The sequence below is a fragment of the Carassius carassius genome, chromosome 17, assembly GCF_963082965.1.
Source record: "Carassius carassius chromosome 17, fCarCar2.1, whole genome shotgun sequence".
NCBI lineage: Eukaryota > Metazoa > Chordata > Actinopteri > Cypriniformes > Cyprinidae > Carassius > Carassius carassius.
In genome coordinates this window covers 5,807,962-5,831,403 of record NC_081771.1, presented here as the reverse complement: position 1 = coordinate 5,831,403, position 23,442 = coordinate 5,807,962, and the positions used below count along the sequence as shown (strand labels likewise).

General features: G+C 36.4%; 1 protein-coding gene across 3 annotated transcripts in view; it reads right to left on the bottom strand.

The window, feature by feature from the left end:
• LOC132160852 (membrane-associated guanylate kinase, WW and PDZ domain-containing protein 3-like) overlaps nucleotides 1–23,280 on the bottom strand; it is a 101,879-nt gene extending 78,599 nt beyond the window's left edge. For 2 of the 3 annotated variants that reach the window (XM_059570564.1, XM_059570565.1), the window contains exon 1: nucleotides 22,082–23,279. In XM_059570564.1, coding sequence (XP_059426547.1) covers nucleotides 22,082–22,388 — 307 coding nt within the window. In that variant the 5' untranslated portion in view covers nucleotides 22,389–23,279. Of the gene's footprint in view, nucleotides 1–22,081 lie in introns of all 3 variants that reach the window. The other variant, XM_059570566.1, reaches the window with a different exon arrangement.
• Nucleotides 23,281–23,442: the final 162 nt, after the last annotated feature.

Sequence of the window (23,442 nt, the reverse complement as noted above, 5' to 3'; positions counted from 1 at the left end):
CTGCTTCAGCCCTTAAAAAAAAAAGTCAACTGCCTGTAAACTTAGTAATGCCGAAGACATTGATGAGCTTGTTCAGGTGTGTTTGATTAGGGTTAAAGCTGAACTCTGCAGGACTGCGACTCTCTAGGACCGAACTTTCCTACCCCAAGCATAAACTAACGTTTACTAATGAGGCCTTATTATAAAGTGTTAGCTATTGTTATTTATAATGTAATTCTTTTGCACTTTAATCCGTCTAGTTTTTTGCTTTAAACGTTCAGTTTTTTGTTATAAGAAAAACATTATTAAACCCGCTATACTGTATGACTACACTTTTTTTTTCTAAACGATTTATATATTTTCATAATAAATCGTACACCATTGATAAAAGCTTCAGCAATGATTTAGCAACAAGAAAATTTGATACAGTCAAATGCCTACATCAAAGGAACAAATTATATTTTACCATATATTCAAAGAATGACAGTTTTTTGTTGTTGTTATAATACACCATACTTCTGTTTTACTGTATTTTTGATCAAATAAATGCAGCCTTGGTGAACATAAGAGACTTCTTTCAAAAACATTTTAAAAAATGGTATCCGTTCCAAACACAAAGTTCTATTCTTTTTCCTTAAAAAACTAAAATAAAACAAATAAATAGAACTGCAAATATTATAAAATTAAATGCAATTGAAGCCGCTTACCTGTTGCTAAGTGTTGATGGAATATCAAGACCAGACGCTAATTGTGTTAATGCCTAAATTTTAGTACTAATCCAATCCTAACACTAGCTTATCCTCTTAATCGTTTTTTATCTCAACATTAAAAACTAGCAATTGCAACCAAATTAAACACTCTGCCAGTCCTATAAATGAGCCTGAATAACTGACTTTTGTTCAATTACATGGCTTATTAATTAATTCCCATGCTACTGCTACATACAACTGTGCTTAAACACTGTTAATCACACCGCTAAATGTGTTCAGATTGACTGAACGCGTCAGTTTGATTACTATGCTCCAAATTAGAAACTGCTTCCCGCAGACACACACAGCCATCAAACATCAGCTGTAAACAACTATTCCAGTTCAGACGTCAACATCTTATGCTGCTTTGCAACTGTTTTATAATTTGTACGTGGGAGAAAAAGCAACATCAACACTATATGTAGTGCTTGTCAGTTGACGGAAACTGTGGCACTAATATAAAGTGCTGACGTTGATTGGGCCGCTAATACATGCAAAACACAAGTAAATGGGACCACCGCGGGCGACTTAAGATTTTTCCGGCTTGTTAATGTGTTGTATCCACATCACTGACCATCATGGATGAGTCATTTGCAACGAATAGCTGTCTCACCAGCAGGCCACGATACTTCAAGTCACAATGAGACATTTTTATGGACTTGCTTTAAATCACTAACCCCAAATACTGAACAATATTAACTCATCACAAGCTGTTTGTGCTGTAGCCAAAGAATGAAATTGCGCATCATGGGCTTTTATTTTTAAGCAATTCAATTTACGATATTTACCTTGAAAAATCTCACACACTTACATTGGAGGAAAGGTCTGAGCCATATTTAGAGACCAGAATATCAATATTAAGCTATCAGTTTTATTGCAATGGGAGCAACAACAGCAACACTATGGCATTTTGGGGTTACTATTTACTATGGTTAGCAAATATTCAAAATATTTACTTCTAAAAACAAAACAAAAATTTGTCAACAATTGCAGCTGTCATGGCACTGTTCTATTTCAGGAACACTTACTCTGTGTGTGTGCATGCATTTTATACACAACTCGCTGATCTTTGCCTTTAGCATGGGAAAGAATGAGAGAGATGTGGAGCAGAAAAAAAGAAGAACGTGCTCAGAGTAAAATTTACGCTCAAAGAGATGCGATCTTACGTGAGGTGAAATCTACAGTAGAGTTTTGGCAAATGTCAGTGTCGAAGAATTAAATGCTTTGAACATGGGTTTATGCTTGACACTTTCATTCCAACATTAAGAGGAGGTAAGAGAAGGGGCGAAAACTTTATAAAAGTTCTACCTTCTCAACGGCACTTATGTGCCCTATACCTTGACAAGAAGCAAAGTCAATACTTTGAAAAATATATCTTCTGCTGGAATCGGAATACATGCTTCTTAACACAAGCTGTCATATTGGAAGAAATGCCTAAAAATACCTGTTATATATATATATATATATATATATATATATATATATATATATATATATATATATATATATATATATATATATATATATATATATATATTATGAAGGTGATTATTTTCTCGTTGACAGACTAGTGTTCTATCGGCTTACACCGTTGTTTCACAACAAAGCCAAAACTCAAATGTTTTACATAATAATTTGCCCTGCCAACTCATTGTCTCTGGGTTTATATAACTAGAACAACCACAAAACACACACTTTTAGAAACAGGCCAAGCCAGTTTGCCTTACAAATCAAGAAATGTCTTGGTGTACATTCATAGCTGAATTCTGATGTCATGTTCAGAATGGAATGCTAGCCACTTTCTTCCCAAACAGCACGCTACGTGGCATAAGAATATGTGAAACATGCATTATAGAATGATTTAATACATGAGACTGTGGTTACATGAACTCGTTAAAACAACATGTAAAATTCAGCGAGTGACACCCAGTTTTATTCACAGAAATACGCTTATTTTGTACTACAATGTCTAAAGATTTGGCAGAAGAAAAAAAACAAAAAATTTTTATAATTCAAGAAAATGCAGAATATTATGAAAATGTAAGATGAATTGTGGTAAACTCGCATCAACAATCCTGTTAATAATTTTTTTTAAAACAAGCAGTGTTGTCACAATAAAAATAAAATATCAGAGAAATTATCTGTTGGAGGAAGGGGAAGGGGTCTATGGTTGGTTGTGCAAAGACTTAAAACTCTTGCATTTAAAACTGAAATGAAAACATGCATATTCATTCACAAACACATAAGCTAGGGAATTCTGGGAAGTGTAGCTATTTTATTTTATTATTCTTTAAGTAAATACTATAATCACATATACTGACATGAATGCTGACAGGAAATGCAGCATTTATTTTGCATCATGCAGCACACAATTCTGTAGCCCTCTGTATGCATGCACACACACTCTCATGAGTATCATGAAAAGAGGCTGCATCTTTTCAGCACCACTGGCCTCTGACTCACCCAGAGGGGACGTAACCCATAGCAACACCCACAATGTGGAGACCGCTTGCCTCGGAGAAGGACTGAGCTTTCCATAGGATCATACACACACATGCACACATGACAGGGGTTTAGACGTCCTGTATATCTAAAATAAAAGTAGTGCTGTTTCAATTCACGTTTGAAATAAACACACACACACACACACATACACACACAGAGAGAAAGAGAGAGAGTTCCTGAAGCAGAAAGCTCAGCTGCCTCTGTGGTCTGCCACTTTAAATCAGATGGCAGCGTCTGATGGCTCAATGCGAGTGCTGCCCAATAACAGAAACAGTTTGGCGAGAAATACAGAGGAAAGAGGGCAAAGGAGAGATACAGGGGAGAAACGAGGGAATAACAAGGGCAAGGCAGGCCTCCGTCTGAAAGCCACTGGCCTCAGGGTCTATCATTTTCACTTCTGCTCTCATTCTGGTTTAGAGAGTTGAAAGGTTCAGATCTCCAAATGCGATCTCTAAAAGCTGCTTGGAGTCAAAGTATTGCTAAAATTGGTTGCAGACTGCGGAGAGTCAATAGAAGTAAAAGAGGTCAGCTCTAATGACACTATGAAACCTGATACAACCATCAGATACACGAATCGATCACAATGAGATCTGAACATCGGGACGCTAGTCTCACATCACCTGGTGCTCTGGCCTAATCTAATTAAATCAAGCCACCAAAAGAAACTCCATCCCTTCCATCATTTGGATTGCCACCACAACATTTTAAGAAGCTCTGAAGCACTTTGTCTTGGTTTAGTGTACATTATGTTGCCATACAGGTCCATTGTTTAAACAACAGGTTTATGAGCAGGAGAACTTGGGTGTATTTCATGTGGATATATGATACGGTGAGTCCAAATATAGCTTTTAGATTCTTAAGCCATACTTCAAAATGTATGAATGTGATGGCATAGCGACAAAATATCAAACCAAGTAGCATCTGCTTGCATTTTATATCTGTATATCTAATATCGATCATTTTAGGATTGTTCATTTTTTTTAAGTATTAAACCCTGTGGCATTCATTTATGTAATGCAGTGACATTTGTACATTTTTTTTAAAGTGTGGCGTAGGTGTCCAAATGCTTATCCAAGGCCAATGTACTGTATGCGTATAAACATGCTGACAAAGGATGGTGTTTACATGCTCAGAAAATCAAGTCAATGTGCTGTCCTTCTTTAAAAGGTGCTGACGAAAACATATTAACCTTTCATGCTTCGTCCTGCTTGTGTTTTCATTTAAAGGTTATGTTTAATGACGCAACTCCTTTTATGGGGATCTTAAACCATCATTAACAAGTGTTAATTGCCTTATACTCAATAAAATGTTTTGCTACAAATGGCTCCATTGCTGATGGGCAACATTTAGGGTCGAGATCTTGTTAAAGACTCTGTCCCGTCTGCATCATCACCATAATAGCAGATGGGATGATTAAAGAGATAATTCACCCTTAATGAAAATTCTCTCCATTTACTCCCCATCGTGTTGTTCCAAATCTGGATGACTCGAATGTCTTGATGTGTTATCAAATAGCATCACAAGACTTGAAATATTGGGCATGAGTCATATGGACTACTAGCTTGACATTCACTCGATGGAAATATTTTCACTCTACACAAAATATCAAGAGATTCTTCAAAACAACACTTTAGAGTTCCATAGAAGAAGAAAAAAATGGGTTTGGAATGACATGAGTTTGAGTCAATAATGAAAAATGTTCAATATTTGTGCAAACTACGATTATAAACTTCTCTGCAGTTTATAGAAGGAAGGAAGGCAACTTTGGTGAATATCTAGGTTTATTCAGTCTGCCCGTGAGGTGTCGGTGGAAAAGATTATTAATACAATGAAGTATGTTATCTAGCAACAAATACTTGTGTCCGTGCTCATGCCTCATTCAGGTCAGACCGGTTTTAAGAGAACGACAGACTGTAGACATTCTTGAGAAGTGTTTGAAACAAACAGAAACTCTTTGCTAACAGAGTGTGAAACTTCCGAAATCCAAGTCATGATTGATTTCCTAAACTCAACTCTTCACAAAAAAATTCCACTTGTGAAAATTTTTGGACTGATGTTGCGTTCATCTGACAGCAATCTAGAACATAACTTTGGTGGAGTTTACATAAGATGTGTTCTTGCATTCAAAAACAGCACAATGGGAAGAAACATTAGAAAAATGTGGGCTATTTCAGCTTGACACGCCTTCTCAAATGGATCGCTAATGGTGGGATGCCCAAAAAGACACAATGGAACTAGCATATCCAAATAGAAACAGTAATAGCAGTATTAGCAGGTACGAAATATTAGTAGCCAAAAAAGTGCTGGCGCATCTAAGGAACATCCATTAATGGTTTATGGATGAAGCAACCCTGTCTTCCACAAACCAAATTAAATATTAAGATCCATATAAAACAACAATGTGATGCATCATTTATCACAACGTAAGGGCAATTTCTGCTGAGCTCTGTAATTGTCTGGGATGGCATTAAGGACTGTTTGATTGAACGTGCATTGATGGTGTGGACCTCTGCCTCAGTCAGCCACGTCTAAGAGGAAACAGGGGCTCTGAAAACACACACATACACACTCCTACACAAACCCTGTTTGCCTCAAAGAACAAGTCCAGATACTCGACAGCACATGATGCAACATCCAACAACAACCTTTTTTTTTCTTTTTTAGGAGGAAAAGGAAAACAATGTCTCTGGCTAAGCCATATACTAATCAACATGAACAGTATTTCTCTTACATTCTAATAATGAATAAATTATATATCCATTTAGCAATCTAAAACTAAAAATGCATAAAGCCCACTTGCAAGTCAATATGCCTCAAGGACACTTTAGTAAGTGTATAATCGTTTTGCACATTTTAATTCACCTACCTTCTAAAAACCATATGTTCAGTTGCTTAGAAAACTGAAGGCACACTAAAAACCTCAACAAACATGATTTGAAGTATAATTGTTGTTGCTGTTGTTGTTGCACAGTGTGACAAGTTACATGCTAAAATGTAATATCTCAGGGTAAGTACAAAAAACAGTTCTAAATAAATAGTATTAATAAATGAAAAGTGTAAATAAATAAATAAATCAATGCCATGGTACTAAGCTGTGGTTAAAGAGAAGTACACAGATATATGATACCCTCTGTTCATAGCATAACTGTTAAGATGTCAAGACCATGGCTAAATATCAATCTGTAATATAATTACTTTTATAACTTTGTTGATAAATAAAAAATGACATAAAATGGTATCCTTGGTGGTCCAAAATTAAATTAAATTAAATTAAATTAAATTAAATTAAATTAAATTAAATTAAATTAAATTAAATTAAATTAAATTAAATTAAATTATTAAAAATGTTTTACCTATCATGTGTTCCCGGGGAATCAAACCCCCAACCTTGCGCTTGACAACGCAATACTCTACAATTTGAGCTACAGGAACACTAATAGCCCAACAAATAGTCTAACAAATAGTCCATGTAGCTTTTATTTAGCCACCATTTAGTCTATCAATCCTACACTGGCATGCCATTTTTGACCGATGAATGTCTAGCTCTTAATATTTATGACCTGTGTTGCCCTTCCACGTCAGCCCTGTTATCAGTCTCTGTCATGTTTAGGCACACAGCCATTCTGGATTACTGCATGCAAGCAGAAAGCAATGTACCCTTGAGGACCTCTGCACGGGTGGGTTATGTAATTCTCCGTAATCCCCATATACTCTGTACGTGCATGTGTGTGCTAGACAAAGAGTGAAAAAGAGTGAAAAAGAGTGTATTTGACAGCGAGACAGAGACAAAGCATATGTCAGGGGTTCATGAATCTGCAAGGCTTGATTTTTACAAGGCTTATCGGTATGAAAAGTGAAGTGTGCTCTGATTGGCCAGCTATCCAGTGCGTTGTGATTGTCCGAATACCTCAAGCGTGTGACTGAAATGTTACACCCCTCAACATATTGTGATGTGGTGTCCAGCCGGAGGGACGAGACATAAACATAAACCCCATTATAAATGTGATATAAACATGATTTCTAGTCGTGTCCTCTTCTGAAAAGCCAAACAAAGTAGTTTCACTTTCACAGTCTATAAGACATAGTGGCAGCAGCAACAACAATACTACAAGAATAAAATGTACGACTTTGTTCTTAGCATGAACATCTGGGTGGCGTTATGGAAATCTTTCCACATAGTGACGTAGACTTGGGGGCTTGTTAGAACGAGCCGTTTTAGGAGGTTGTGGACAAGTCTTAACTTTTATAAAGAATATCTCTTTGGATTTGAGACTTCATTCTTTGCAACTTTACAGATCTTCTTTATGCACCAAGAGCTTGTAACAAAGAAAAAAGATAATAAAAATTTAAATCACATCATATGACCCCTTTAAAATACTTTTTCTTATCCCTGTGTAGCGTGCAGAGATACAACTGAGCGCTAAATCATTTGGAGGCTTATTTTCCTGAAAACAAACAATGTGGATCCCCAACAAGCAGAAAACATTTTCCTAACATTGCATTTTGGTTGCATCATAGTAAAACATTTTTAAAAATGGCCTAGAAAACAAACATACACCCAAGATAAAACACTGATTAGAAAACCCCCAAACATTAAAGGAATAGTTTATCCAGAAATTAAAATTTGCAGAAAAATGTACTTAGCCTCAAGCCATTGAAGATGTGTAAGTTTGTTCCCTCATCTGAACAGATTTGGAGAAATTTAGCATTACATCACTTGCTCACCAATGGATCCTCTGCAGTGAATGGGTACCGTCAGAGGAAGCATTACTATGGATTATGGATTAGCCTATATTTTTGGTAGAAGCGAACGGATGATCTGAGCATGAGTAAATTTTCAGCAAATTTTCCTTTTAAGGTGAACTATTATTTTAGGAACAAACTAAACTGCCCATTTAAAGTTACATTTTAGCAACAAATACATATTTATAGCAACCTGGTAGATTTTATTGAAATAGTCTCAAAACATCTTAGCACTTCTAAAAATTACAAAACAGGAGTGGACGATATGACCAAAATCTTATATCACGATATGACAAATTTTATATCACGGTAACATTAATATCACAATATTGTTTATTTTTTTCTTTTAAAAAGGTTTTCATTATATTAAAATCAGTTAAAATTCTGATCGCTCTATCCATCATAGATAGAATTTACATGTATTAAGTATAGATTCTATACATTATATATATATATATTATATAGAATCTATACTTAATAAATGTTAATTTCTTCTTATTATAGTTACATAAGTGATTTAGTCATGAGCAGTGACATATTTTCTCTCACTGTTGTTTAATTAAAGGCAGGGTAGGTAAAATAATGTATAAAAAACTTTTTTTCCAAATTTGTTTAAACGTTATTTATATATCAATACATAATTAAAATGTAAGTACTCTGAAAAAGAAAGTATAAAAATCGAGTGCCTGTAGACCTCTCACGACTGTTTTAAAGACAGCTCATTATTTCCATTCACTCCACCTCCTCCCTTCTGGGCTCCTATAGTTTATTTATCGTCTCTACTACGGCTCGCTAAGTAATGTTATGTTAGCTATATTACGCAGCTACGTGTGCTAATGACACATGCTTCATGAAAAAATATGTATGATCAAAATACAAAAAGAAAGATTTACCTGTCCAGCAGAAATAAAGCCATCAAGGAGTCACTTTTCAGCCCCTTGAGTTCCCTCAGTTCTCGCCATCGCTGGAAAGCCACGGTGATATTAACTCGCGTTTTATTTCTTTGTTTATCCAAAGACTTTTTGTTCATTGCCTTTTCTTGTACTGTTACTGTCTTCCTTTTTTTGCCTGGTTTGCCTTCACTAACTGCATAGGCCGGTACTGTGAATTTTGCTTGCTGTTTCTCTGCCATTGTTTTGGTATTCCTAGGATCCGTGCCTCTTGAATTCCTCAAATCAAACGTGCGCGCGCAAGTGGGCAGGTCATGTGTGGCAAAAGGGTGGTTGCCATGGTTGCGAGAGAGTGACAGTCGCCTAAGCCAATCCTATGTTTCGTCCCAAATGGAAATAATGAGCTGTGTTTAATACAGATTGAACGGTCTAGAGTCACTCGATTTTTATACTCTTTTTATCAGAGTGCTTACATTTTAATTATGCATTGATATATATAGAAAGTTTAAACAAATTTGGAAGAAAGTTGTTTATACATTTATTACCTACCCTGCCTTTAATATGAATGGCAGACAGGACGAATATTGGACAGCTTCCCCTTTAAGACCGAATTCCCGATCCAATATACGGTTACATACGAGTTTTCTTTTTAAGTTGTTTAATTTTTCTTTAGACCTAAATCACTGTGTTTATGAGGATACTTATAAAGAGGGTGTTTACGTAATTAGAGATGTTTACGTAATCAGTTGTTTTAAAACTGCAGTTCTTAAAAACGTGAGTCCATCCTACAGATGTAGTCCCTCGTTTAGGAACAAGCTTTTCATTTTGTCCTGGCTGGTCGTTCTCCACCTGGTTCTGTTTCCCCTTTGGTCGCCGTGATTTTGCCAAGTAAGACATGTTCCTGGATCAACATCTTCTGATGATCCTGGATCAACATTATTGTCCAAAAATATAGACTTAAAATCCCTACCCCTAAACCTAACCCTACCCAAAATTTATTCCTAAAATCAGTGGGAAATGATAGCTGATTAACAAGGGTGTAGAAGCATCTAACTCTGGTTGTAAACCTAAAACGTATATTTTTTCTTTTCTTATTTATTTATTGAGCACAATAATATGACAGTGAAACTATCTCCACAATTTCAATATATAAAGAAGTGTCTATACCCCATTAAATGCTAATACAAGGAAATGTTCTTTAAGCTTGTGTTTAAAAACACTTAATGTGGGAGCTGATCTGAGAGAAAAAGGTAATTCATTCCAGAGTTTCGGAGCTATCGTTACAAAAGCTTGATCTCCATTTTGCCGCTTAGTTCTAGGAATCATCAAGGACAGCTGGTCAGCTGACCTTGGAGACTGTTTTGGCTCATATTTCTCAATCAGTTCAACCAAGTACAGTGGAGCCCTACTATGCAATAATTTATAGACAAAAACCAAAATATTTAAATTATCATATAAGGGATCGATAACCATTGTAAAGAACTCAGAACAGGAGTAATATTATCTCTCTTACGAGAACCTGTCAAAAGCCTCGCTGCATCATTTTGAACCAGTTGTAAATGGTTAAGCAGTGTTTTATTTATGCCAACATGAGTTGCAGTAATCTAACCTTGTGAATACAAAGGCATGAATTACTTTTTCCAAGTAATGCATGAACAAAAATGGTTTCACCTTGACTATTAATCTGAAGTGATAAAAACAAGATCTCAACACAGAATAAATAGGTTTCTTAAACTTGAGATCACCATAAAAAAAAATGTATAAATTTCGCACTACTGACCTACAAAAAGGGGCTAAACTGGCAGAATCAGATAAATTATTTGAGCTCCAAACCACACAACTTCAGTTTTGTCTTCATTCAGATTTAAAAATATTTAAGGACAGCCATAGCTTAATTTCAGCAAAGATTCTATTTGCTTCTTACTATTCTTTTGCAAAGAAAGATACACTTGCATGTCATCTGCATAGAAGTGAAATTAAATTTAGATTTAAATTTTTGATAAGTTTTCTTCAACCCCCGAGTCACTTCATTTAGCCAGGGCTCAGGTCTGGATCTACTTTTTTTAACCTGCAGTGGAGGTTAGCAGTGGAACTGGATTTGTCACTTTAAATAAAAACAACTGTAGCTCAAAGCTTGAAAAAGTGCTAACAGAAGATGGATGACACGTGAAACTATTCTTAAAAACAAAAGACAAAAAAAAGAACAAAAAGTCTAAATGATGTTCCCTGAAAAAGTTATTTAAAATGAACGTTTTATTTGACAATGAACGCACATTCATCACCGCCAGAATTAATTCAGCAGGTACCTCCTCTGAATTTTCAGACTTGTCGGAGATTCTGCAGGTTCACCATCCGTTTACAAAGCCGGGAGTCGATAGCATGGACTTGTCTGTAAAATCCACTGGTAAGATAATTCATAAGGATGTCCGGAGAAAGACCATTTCTCTTCCTGATTGAATAATGGATTAGTAGAATGAGAGTAGACTGCCTTAGAGGAGGTAAGACTCGCCTTCAGCTTTACCATAAAGCCACTTCGCCGCCCGAGTCTCCTCCAACATCAGCAATAAAGCGTGCATAGCAGGCGAAATGGGAGAGAGCACCCAGGTGGAAGGTAAGTGCTGAATCCTTTCTGCATGCAACAGCGTGCTCCCTCCATTCATGATTTAATATCAAAAAGCATTTGCCGGTCATATGTTAACAGGGCAGAGGAGTTTATCACACAGACAGACAATCACAAATAAAACAAAGACAAACTCGCATAGTGAAAGATGGCACGCCACATACACAGGCGCCATCTTGTTCAATCATATTTTCTGAAAAGTTGTATCTCAATTCTGATTGGTTGATTGAAATGTTGTTCCAGGATCAACAAGAATATTGATCCAGGAACATGTACTTGGTGAAAACATGCTCACCCTGCCCTTCACGCCCCGTGGAAGTGTGTAAATATCACAGTCATCCGAATACCAATTACCGTAAACAACTTATTTTGCGACACCACGAAATAACGATAAAGCATAACATTACTAATATGAGACAATAGACTTTATTTCGTCTATATGATATACTACATCATACCCCACAGTCCCATTACAAAATACGTTATTTGTTATAACTTTCAACATCTTACGCAATAATGATGAAGGGCAATAACATTACAAACAAGAGCAAACAAAAACAAAAGTATCCGTGGCGCTTGGCTTAATTTGTTAGTCGAGTTTCAAGCCCAGACCACCTATTTTTTCCTGAGCAATGCAAGCTACAGAGAAATAAATATTAATTTTGCCATTTTAGTTGGTTCCACACTTGAAGTCTCACTCATAAGCACGCTCATTCTGTTGCTGTGGTTTCAGCATGTGTGGTTTGACGCCGACTAGATGCTATTTACATTCTACACTACAATACACTGCGAGCACACAGAGACTGTATCATCTTCATCTCCATTTTGTCATGATTATTTACATACGCACGTCATCGCAGACTTGCCCTTGCCAGCATGACCAACTGTTCAGACAGCCAACTGTTGTTCAGCTCTTGTAGGGGGCATGCAGCAGGGCTCTATGGGAAGGAAATGTTACGCCAGCGAGACCGACCTGGCATTGTGCCTGTTTCTGTGTTAACCACAACAAGCAACCTCTGATTCTAGGGTTTGATCTTAATCGGATTCTGGTATTTTTGGAGAGGATTTCTGTCTTTTATATTTGTCCAAGGGCTATCAATAGATTACAAGAATTAGATCATTTGTGTATATGATCATTTCAAATTTTATATGGATGTGTATTTTCTTTATCAATTCAAAATGTACTATAAGTTCCTCTGTGTAGCGAATCAGCTCAAAGGGGAAATATGAATTATCAGTCATAACTAGTTATGATTAATTATACATATTTAGATCCGCTGTAAGTATTTACTTGACCTCTCAGTGTCAACTGTCTGTCAATTCTAAGAACGTTAATTTCCTGGTTAAGGAAAATAACTTTCTTACTGTACAATACTACTCAGAGCATGTAGCAAAAATCTGCAAGATTAGGGACTTCAGTTATGAACAAACAATGAACGACCTCAAGTGTGATACAAGAAAGAATGTAATAACTACATAAACACTTAAACTAGTCTTACATACACACACACACACACACACACACGTGCGCATACAGTGGGCATAGGAAAAAGGGTTAAAGCTTCAACAGTAAAGAGAAGAGAAATAAAAACATGAAGTTATCATACAATTCGATATTCAGCAGATCTACAGCCTGAAGGAAACATCTGTTTCTTAGTTCAAACACACCTTTGTAAAAGGTCCATAGGATACTTAATGTATCAATTAATAAGACTAAGTTTGATATTTGCACGTCTCGCCTGTTTGAAAAAAAAAGCGTCCTGATGCACTTTGGGGCTCCAGTTGGTCTCTGCTGAAGTGAGTTGATGAGAAAGACCAGTTCGAATCTGAGGATCTTGATGAATGGAAAGTCAAGGCCGATTGCCTGGTGCAAGCTTAGGGTGGTTTTTAATGGTACCTTTTGGAGGGAAGTTTTACAACTCTTTGTTTCTAGTCTGGTTTCTTGCATATGAAATAAGATTGGGGGGTTCAAGAGAAGAATCTTTAAGAGTCTTATAAAACTAATGTGTTGCATATGTATCAACATACAATATACACTCTCATTTAGATCATGCAAATACAAACTCATAGATACCAAACATCATATAGATTATGTTATATTAACTAGTGATCTATCATAAGCATGCATAAAACATATACAATACACAAAAGACAATATACAAGAACAGTAACAGCACACACAATGCTCTGAAGTATATGTGTGTTCATTCAAAGAAAGGTTTTACTATGAATTAATTAGAGAAGAGTATAGCAGTATGTGTCTGTTTCAGAGAGAATTTGTTAAATCAAATGAAAAATGGTGTGTCTGATTGGTCCAGACGCTACATCTTTGAAAAAAAAAAGAAATATGTTTTTAATGTGTTTGTAGTGGCTGTTTGCATTATACTAATGAGTTATATATTTCTCTAAAATTAACACATTAACAGGGCTGCGTGTCGCATTTCTTAGATGCATTTTCCAAGCATTCTTTTTTGCAAGACTTTCTTTCTCATGATGTGGTTTGTTTCAGATGCGAGCTGAGAGAGAATGTTAGAAGTGTACTTTTTGCATTTAGTGCAAGTGTAGTTATTATTAACTAAAACTATGAAAATTGTTTTTGCTAATTGAAATAAAGCTAAAACTAAACCAAATACGAGATGAAAATTTTAAATGTAATAAAATAAAATAATAATAATAAAAATATTCACCATGGCAGCTTAGTTTAAGTAAATAAAATATGTTTAAGTTTCAGTACTAAACAAAAAATTTAAACACAAATAAACGAAAGAAATGTAAATATTAAATCTAAGAAAATTTACAAACTAAAGCACAAAATTACACCATTTTAAACAAATAATGAAAACAGAAAATATAAAAATAAAAGCCAATTAAAATTATTAAACAAAAATATAATTGCAGAGCACAAAAAAGATGCTGAATCAACTGAATGATACAATTATTGGTGACTATGTTCAATTTATGGGGAAAAATGTCACTTAGATGTTCTTCAAGTGTTCCTTACAACAAATAATGTGACATTGAAATGACAGATATAAGACAACATGAAAATGCAGTAGGTCAAATAATGCTGCATTTTTTATTATTATTATTATATTGGAATAAAAGAAACCTACACCTCATTAACATACAAAAATTCTATCGCATAGACAAAAAATTTGACACATTCCACCCTTCCAGCTACCGTATCTCTTTCTTAATTTGCTCTCTACTGGAAAGTAATATTTGAAAACTTGCTGTTGGTGCAATAACATTTGCCAAAGTCTCTCATTACACCTCTATACACCAGCTTCTCCTTATTATTATTTACTTCAAGGCTCTAAACACAGAAATGTTTAAAAGAGCCTTTGGTTTATGGAAAACAATCCTTAACACACTCAACATCTCCTCCCTCATTCATTGATCTTGTTCTACAGCGTATCAGCACACACCCGTAACACACATCTCCATAAATAATACCCCGACATATCTAAAACCACACCCACCATAATCCACTCTTTTCCATGAAACATAAGCCACTCCCACAAATCTGCTGCCTCAACATTGGCATATATAAAATCCAGTGACACCGTAAACTGTATGTGAACACACATACATTTTCCCTGACTCATCTCCTGTATACAGGCACAATCCATCAGTTTTATCCACGCTAATGCAGGTAATTAACCACAGGACAAAAGGCCACCACATGTGCCATTTGGAGGTGATACAGTATAATCCTTTGTGCCATAAACACAGCTGGTGATGTGGTTTTATAACCAAGAGTTTATTATGCAGTCGTACAGATCTGGTCACATGCACCAGAGTCTAATAACCTAAAAGGGCGCAATACAGAACAGAGAATGATTTGGACATTTTGTATGAATTTCTGAGACATTTTACATAATATGCATTGATAAAAAAACTGAATTACCTCCACTATAAATCTAACATAAGTTGAGCATTTGCTGCAGCTCCTATCCATCGCAGAAAGCAACAATGGCATCTTGCACACAGTCTGCATACTTGAGTGTCTCAGCACACAAATACTACGGTAATATTGCAGTACACACCCAAACTTAAAACAAAAAAAAGCCCAATTGCTGAAATGCACATGAAACTCATTTATAGAGTAGGATTTACAGTAATATGTAAAAGTTTGCCACATCATCATCAACAATAATAATTGTAATAATCATCAGTATAACTAATATTAATCTAAATTAAATCATACTAATGGTAAGAATAAGATATCATTTATAATAAAATTAATTAATTAATTAATAAATTAAATAATTAAAAAATTAAATAAGCTATAGAAAAGTAACAGAAAATGGCTGCAACAAAGTGCAAAAGATAAAATAATAGCATTTATTATTAATCATTAATGCTATTATTATTGTTGTTGAATTGTATTATCGTCAATAAATAATCTTAATTTTGCCATATTTTGCTCCATTGCAGCTGTTTTCAGTAAAAAAAAATTATTTACATATTAGTAATATCAATATTATTATAATATATTTTATTCAAGTTATACGTGTTATTATTATTTTCATTTTTTGGGGAGGGGGGGTATAATCATCAAAACTTTCTGCACACACTATTGATTTTTTTTGCGGCAGCTCACCAAGTTTGAGCAATCAGTAGGCAGGCACCAATAACTACTTATATATCTAGAAGTAAAATCATTTTCAGCTTGTACTGTATTATCAGGAATATTTCATAGACGGGCGAGCAACTCCCATGGTGCTCTGGTATGAAGCTCAGGTGAATTTCCGTGCAAGGATGACTTCATCAGCGATTAACACATTGGGTTTTCAATCAGGCCTTTGACAAGCTACTGTACTTGACCGTTCATTTGGTCAACATGCACCTGCCAGCAAAATGGGATTAGACTCTTCAAAAGGACAGAAAACAGGAAGTCACGAATGGAGAGGGTGAACAGAAAGAGAAGTGGTTGAAAAGGATGAGAGAAGTGCTGATAAAGATGACTGGATATATGGGCTTCAGACACTGAATTCTTGAGTCCTAATTGTCAGGTTTTCACTGTGCCTCAGGCGCACATACTCCATGTTGACGAACTCTCAGTGCTCCTAGTTACACCAATACTGTTGATTGCAGAAGGCTGCCGGTGGTTAAATTAAGCTAATTAGTGTATCCGTGACATGTGCTGATTTTTTTCCCATAGCCTGAACACAATACCACAAGGTCCTTCACATACTGACTGAGGCAGCAATGATAATTAGAGGTTGCTGAGACATTCTGTACAGGGGAACAAACAGCATCTCTCTCTATTCCCCAGCGGTTTATCACCATGCTGAGATGTTTATATAGGCACAATACCCCGATGCAACATGCGCTTGTCCTTCATTAAGTAAATAAGCTGGAATCCTGCCTATACATTGTTCATTAGCAAGAAATATAGCAGGCTGCAGACAGGTGCAATACAATGTGCGATGGTTAACACCTTTAAAATAAGTGCTGATTCACAGTTTTGATATGCAACCGGATCGTTTATCAAAATAAATTAGTGTGCAGGGGAATATTTAAAACCTTTAAAGCTCCAATAAGCTCATTAAAGTCAAAATGACACTATGCCCTGGCGTGCGATCCATTTAAAACAGTCAAGCGCTGTTATTGCTCTAATTCTGAGTCACAGAGCTGCAAGGCCTCCATAATTTTAACATGTCTTTAAGGCCCTCAGGAGGTGATATTCCATGCAAGGAATGACTTAATTTGGCCCAGATGAAAGGTTGAATTAACCTTTCATATGTTCTAATCAAAGGTTCGCTGTTTGGATAAAGCAATGCAGCGTCTAATTATATGAACGGTGGAATTGGAGCCTCTGGCTGATTTCCATTTCAAAGAGTTAAAACTGTTGCTGAAATTGCAATACTTCACTCCTAGAGAGATGAAACTCTTAACACAATTCAGGAGCACTATGTATCAGAATTGCTGTGAATTCCCACATTGATGCTGGCTCTGAATTACAACAACAATGGCATGCAGAAAAGCTACAGTAGAGGCGAGAGGTTTGAGCGCTGCCGACGACACACTGCGTTCAAGTCCCCCTGGGAAGGTCCTATTTCGGAAAATGTGATATGATGTGTTTATTTAAGTGATTTCAGTCTGAATAAAATGGACTTGCTGGATGGACAATTACACATTTCTCTCTCTCTTTCAGTTCACAAGACAAAAAGGATTTTATAGCTAATGCAACATAATGAAGCGCAAAAAAAGATGCGCATTAGATCTGCAATTGATGCTTTATCTGTGCATTTATCATCCTCACACTGCCACAAAGAATGATTGGAAATGTATTTTAGTCAAACATCTGTCTTCTCATTTTTTGGCATCCTTTATTGCCATTTTACAGTACACAAAATACATACAAAATGCATCACAACTCATGATTAATAAATTATTTCCGCCAAGTATCCCACTGATAATTACAAATGTATGGTGGCATTCATTTGCACTTAACTCATTAATACAATAATTACAGCATGATTCGAACACAGTTCAAATGGGTTTTTAATTAAATTAACAGTTTTCAGTTGTTCAAGCAAATCATTTTCCTCTGAAGTGATGTAAAGTAGACCAAGCCTAAGGTTAATCGCCACATCTAAGGTTAAATGATAATTCTAATCAAATATTATGGAGAGTATCTACAGTTTCAGTGAAACGTCACATCCAACCTTTCAACTAATAACGTAAATATGTGAAGCTGGTAAACCCAAATAGCTTTATGATACTGGCAGTAATACCAGGAATAGATTGTTTGCATAAAGAAAAACCCACTTACGGGAATTGTGCCAGTACCATACAATTAGAAGTTAATCCATCTAAAGCTAAAAATAGAATTTTGACAACGGTGCAGTGTAAATAACACTTTTATTGTGGTAATGCAAAATAATTATAAAGACTTCTCATTTAACCCCTCCAGAATGTCTAGACTTCCATTACGTGATTAACTGTAAAAGCAATTTTCTCTAAAAATGTATGTGGTAATCAATATATGCAGTCAATGAAGCCAACTTGATTTAACCATTAGGGAAAGCTTGAGGAATGAAGTCATAAAGTAGATGCATTTTAACATCACTTTTTGATTAAAGTAACTGCACACACAACTGATTTACTCAACCTGCTGCAAAAAGAGAGCTGCAACTTTGTTCTAATGTGGACAGGGAAATACTACATCCCACTACGACCACAAATATCCATAGCAATTCTCCAATGACACAAAAATAGACACCTTCACTGGACTACAGTAAAGCAAAAGGTAGATGAGGTGCAGATGAAGCAGCTGGTGGATGGAGCTCTGCTGTGTTTGTGCCTGTGGCAAAGACTGCGCATCATTTCCTGTTATCAGCTGATCCTCAGTGTGTACAGGCATTTCACTCACTTCATCTATTATTCACACACTTTGAATTCTATATGAGGCCTGGACATGGAAGACACACATGAACCTATATGCAGCAGCCTACATACAATAGTGCTCAAAAACCACCACAGAGGATACAAAACAGTATTTTTTTTGGTGAACAAAGTCCCTAATTTCAAACCTAATTCTCTCTGAGCAGCGGAAAAAAAAAAGACCTAGACAAAAGCAAAACTAAACACCAGCATTATCTCAAAAGCAGTTTTGGACACACACACACACACACACCCATTTAACCTTTTTTATTTTTCTAAAATAAATAAATAAACATCATAATAATAATGTATTGTTCACCAACAATCTTATTAACAAACAAATTACTCCTATGAGCTGACAAACTGAATGAAACATCTAATTAGTTTTTGTGATTGGTTTGAATCAACATAACTTATTCACTAACTATTAATAGTTTGCTTTTTTGAACAAATGACTACTCAAAACTTGCGAATTAGCTTAAATTTGTCTAACATCACTCACTTATTGAGATGTGAGTTATAATGAACTGGTCAGAAATACTTTCAAATCCTTCTCAAACTCATCAGTTTATGGCCTAACTTTTAGATCTCAACAGTGTGAAACAAATAACACTTACAAGCTAATGAATTTGTAAGAAAACTCACAAATTAACTAAATATTCTTTATGATCTAATGTACTGGCAAAAAATATGAATCAGTTCCAAAACTCCCAAATAATTCTTATATTTAACGGTTTAAATCAAACTCAAATGAAATGATGAATTGGTCAAAAATAGTCAATGCATCACAAATGCATGAGTTACTGGCTTAAACCAACCCTCATTAACTCATCTTAATAACATCAAACAATTAACACTTAGGAGCTAATGAATTGGCCAAAACTCACAAATAAGTTATTTAAACTCACACTTTACTGATGAGAATCTGTTTAACAACGCACACACTTATATGCGTCCTAAAGGTCAGGGCCTCAGCTGCCGCTGATTTGCATGCTCACACAATCTCAGATACTGCCCATTTATTCAACAATCAACCATCCAGTTAATGTTATCCTTCTGTACCCTCTCCTGCTCTCCATGGCAACAACTCTCACATCTACATGCTAATAACATCCTCCTATCTCCATAACAACTCTGACATATTGTGCCTTTCCCCTCCTCCTGCTAAGAATACACTCATTCAACCAATCAATAATGCTAAGATATTCGGTGTCCATGGTAACAACGTCCTCCTCCCCATTTTCATCATGCCCTTATACACCAGTAAGGGACTCAGGCCTGTCCTAAGTAAAGGTGGCCCACTTGCTATGATCAATACACACTCCAAAAGTGAGTCTCCTTAGAAATGATGCTCATGCTTTTATAAGATGTGTGTGGAGTGTTTACTACCCACCAGCCCTAAGGCAAACACTGTGCACCTGACATAAAGACACTTTAAGCACAGCACAAGTCAGAGTCAGGGCACTTGGTGCAACCACTATGAGGGAGAGAACAAAGAATCTTCTGAAGGCTGTTCGGCAAAGTACTTGTCCATGCTCTCTCAGTGTTCTAGTAGAAGTTACACAGTAAGTCTGCAAGGGATAGTTCAGACTTGAGGTGCCAAACCAGGAGTATTTTTTCTTCTGTACAGCACAAATGAGATGTTTCACTGAATGTTCACACGGTTCATGCTGGGGCTGTTGAGCTCCATTTTCAATATTCAGATTCAATATTCATGTTATTTTTTTCTATGTTAGTTCACCTAAATTATGTCATCATTAACTCACCATCATGCCATTCCAAACCTGTATGACTTGCATTCTTCTGTGAAAAAAAAAGTAGATTTCGAAAGAACCCTGGAATGTAAACGATACTGAAGCCTTTTGACTTTCATTGTGCGGATAAAAAAAAAACCTAGGCAATTACCTTTATTCAGTTTGCACAGTAGAAGAAAGTCACACAGCTTTGAATTAACAGAGAGGATGAGTAAAGACGAAATTTTTCATGAAATCTTTTAACAAAGATCCTTATTGGCATCTGGTTCCATGAAAAACCCATAAAATCCATTAAACCTTTCCACTTTATATATATATATATATATATATATATATATATATATATATATATATATATATATATAGAGAGAGAGAGAGAGAGAGAGAGAGAGAGAGAGAGAGAGAGAGAGAGAGAGAGAGAGAGAGAGAGAGAGAGAGAGAGAGAGAGAGAGAGAGAGAGAGAGAGAGAGTGGAAAAGGAGTATTTTTATTAAGAACGTTTTAAAAGACTTAAAAGTTATCTTAAGAACGGTTTAATGAAATGTTCTTTGAGGAACCCCAAGTTCTTCTATGGCATCACTTTGAAATTCCCTTATTTTTAAGAGTGTGCAATAGGGTCCAACTAATGGTAATGTTTTAACCAACATTAACTATGGGTGATGCATTTGTTAATTATTATTCATTAATCCAATTTATTACGTAATGTTTAAAAATTAATGCTGGTTCATTCATTGAATGTTCACGTTACCACCGGACTAATTAAATCATATTAACTTTTGATCGTTAACATTATATTAGTAAATATTGCAGTTAGGTTTAGAAGCATTTTTCCATTGTTGTATGGTAACTAATTTCAACAAATGGAGCCTTATTGTAATTAGAAGTCTAATTTACCGTGGGTGCCCTCAAGATTTTCCTATTAGTCTTTAATGGGGTTTTTCAATTCATGAAACAATGTCTGTGGTAAATATGAACTGACTATTGGACTTTTTGCACTACAATGTAAATTACACACACATACAGAAAATAATTTGAGTCGAAAACCTCATTATATAAACCCAGAGGATAACCTGGACGCAACCCATGGCGAATTGGTCTCCTGGGTTTGGACGTCACGGCTGCAGCACTATATTAGCCCCAGTCCCCATTCACTCTCATTGTATGGAAAGGAGCAGCGTGGACACAGTGCATACATAAAAATAAAACGCTAAACAACCAAAGTTATAAACTTTCCTGTTTCACGAAAGTAATACAATCGAATGACTGTAAATAATGATGCGTCTAAGTTACATACGAAAACCATTTATTTAGGGATGACCTGTCCCTTTAACTGAAAGCCTCGAAGATACAGGTGCGCTGTGAGCCAGACCCACAACTCTCCTGGCAACAGTACTGTTTGGCAGCATTCACTTTAAGCGCCAACAAAAACAAAGTTTTCTCAGTTTACCTGGTTTTACGGTCTTAATTCGAATCGGCTCCCGAAAGTGGCGGATCACCGCGTGTGTGTCTCGGTTCGTCAGCCCGCTGACAGGTGTCCCGTTCACTTCCAATAACACATCCCCGTAGTACGGTAGTCTCCCGACGTGACACACGAGCACGTCTAAATTCATCTGACCGAGGAAAGGAAACTCCCCGAGCTCTGCGCCTCCGAGGATCTCCACAACATCACCGAACTCCCCAACGCTTCCCCACGACACAGCGCACTCCTGCACTTTAGTGGACCAGTGTTTCTTCCTCTTCAGCGTTTTAGACATCGTTAAGCCTTTAAGTGTCAGTGCAGTTTGACGTGAGAAGGTTTTAAAGCCTTGCCGTTCACTTTACCCGGTCTGGGGACGACAGCGCGGGGATGTGCGCCATCCAGCCCGTGATGATATCTCCATAAGCCTCATCTACCATTATTAGTTCAAGACAACATGTAGATTACCTTCGTAAAAACGCCTGGAGCTACATAATGCAAAAGTAAACAACATTCGATACAGGAACGAGGTAAAACTGTGTTTATCTGGTAAGTTCACGAAAGGGTTTGCATGCAAAGCATCAAGCGCACTAAACTGACATACTGAGAAACGCGTCTGACAGTAGGCTACAGCGCAATAAAAATGTGTCTATAAACAGAATTGGCAGCAAGACGGTGTCCCACAGGTTTAAAGAGCTACGACAGCGGCTGTCTCGGATATATTCGGTTGTTGTCCAAACGGCCGAAGCTCACGTTCGTCTTCGAAACGCGATGCCCAGTCAGTGAGTAGATGCGTCTATCACGTCTTCATTCCTGGCTTGTGGCTGAACCGTCACCTTTACACATATTATAAGCCCTTGACAGAGAAATCAATCGGTCGAACATATGTGTATCGCCTCAGATGGACGCTGCGATGCTGTCATGCGCGGGCGGCTGCTCTCTCAGATCTCCAGTCACGGAGGGAGGCTACTGTTGCTCTTGTATTTGTCAAATGAAGCGAGTGTGTATGTAATGCGCGCGCGCGCTCACAGCGAACAGCGGCCTGTGACTGGACGGCTCTCAGGTGGAGGTTTATATAAACTGAGCTTAACTGATTTAGTAAATGAAGATACAAATGAACCAATTATAAAACCGACAGTTCTGATTCTAAATTCTGATTGGGTGAGTGGCGTTCTAATTATCTGTAAGATAAGCCAATAAACGCACACCTGTAACAGTTTCCACCTTGCTTGGCAGCCCTAAGCAACAGTTAGGCTAATGGACTATGTAACTTGTAATTATTACTAATAAAAAATGCAACTATTTATTGAATTACATTGGCTTTTGTCATATTTCCATTGCATCAGTTTTTA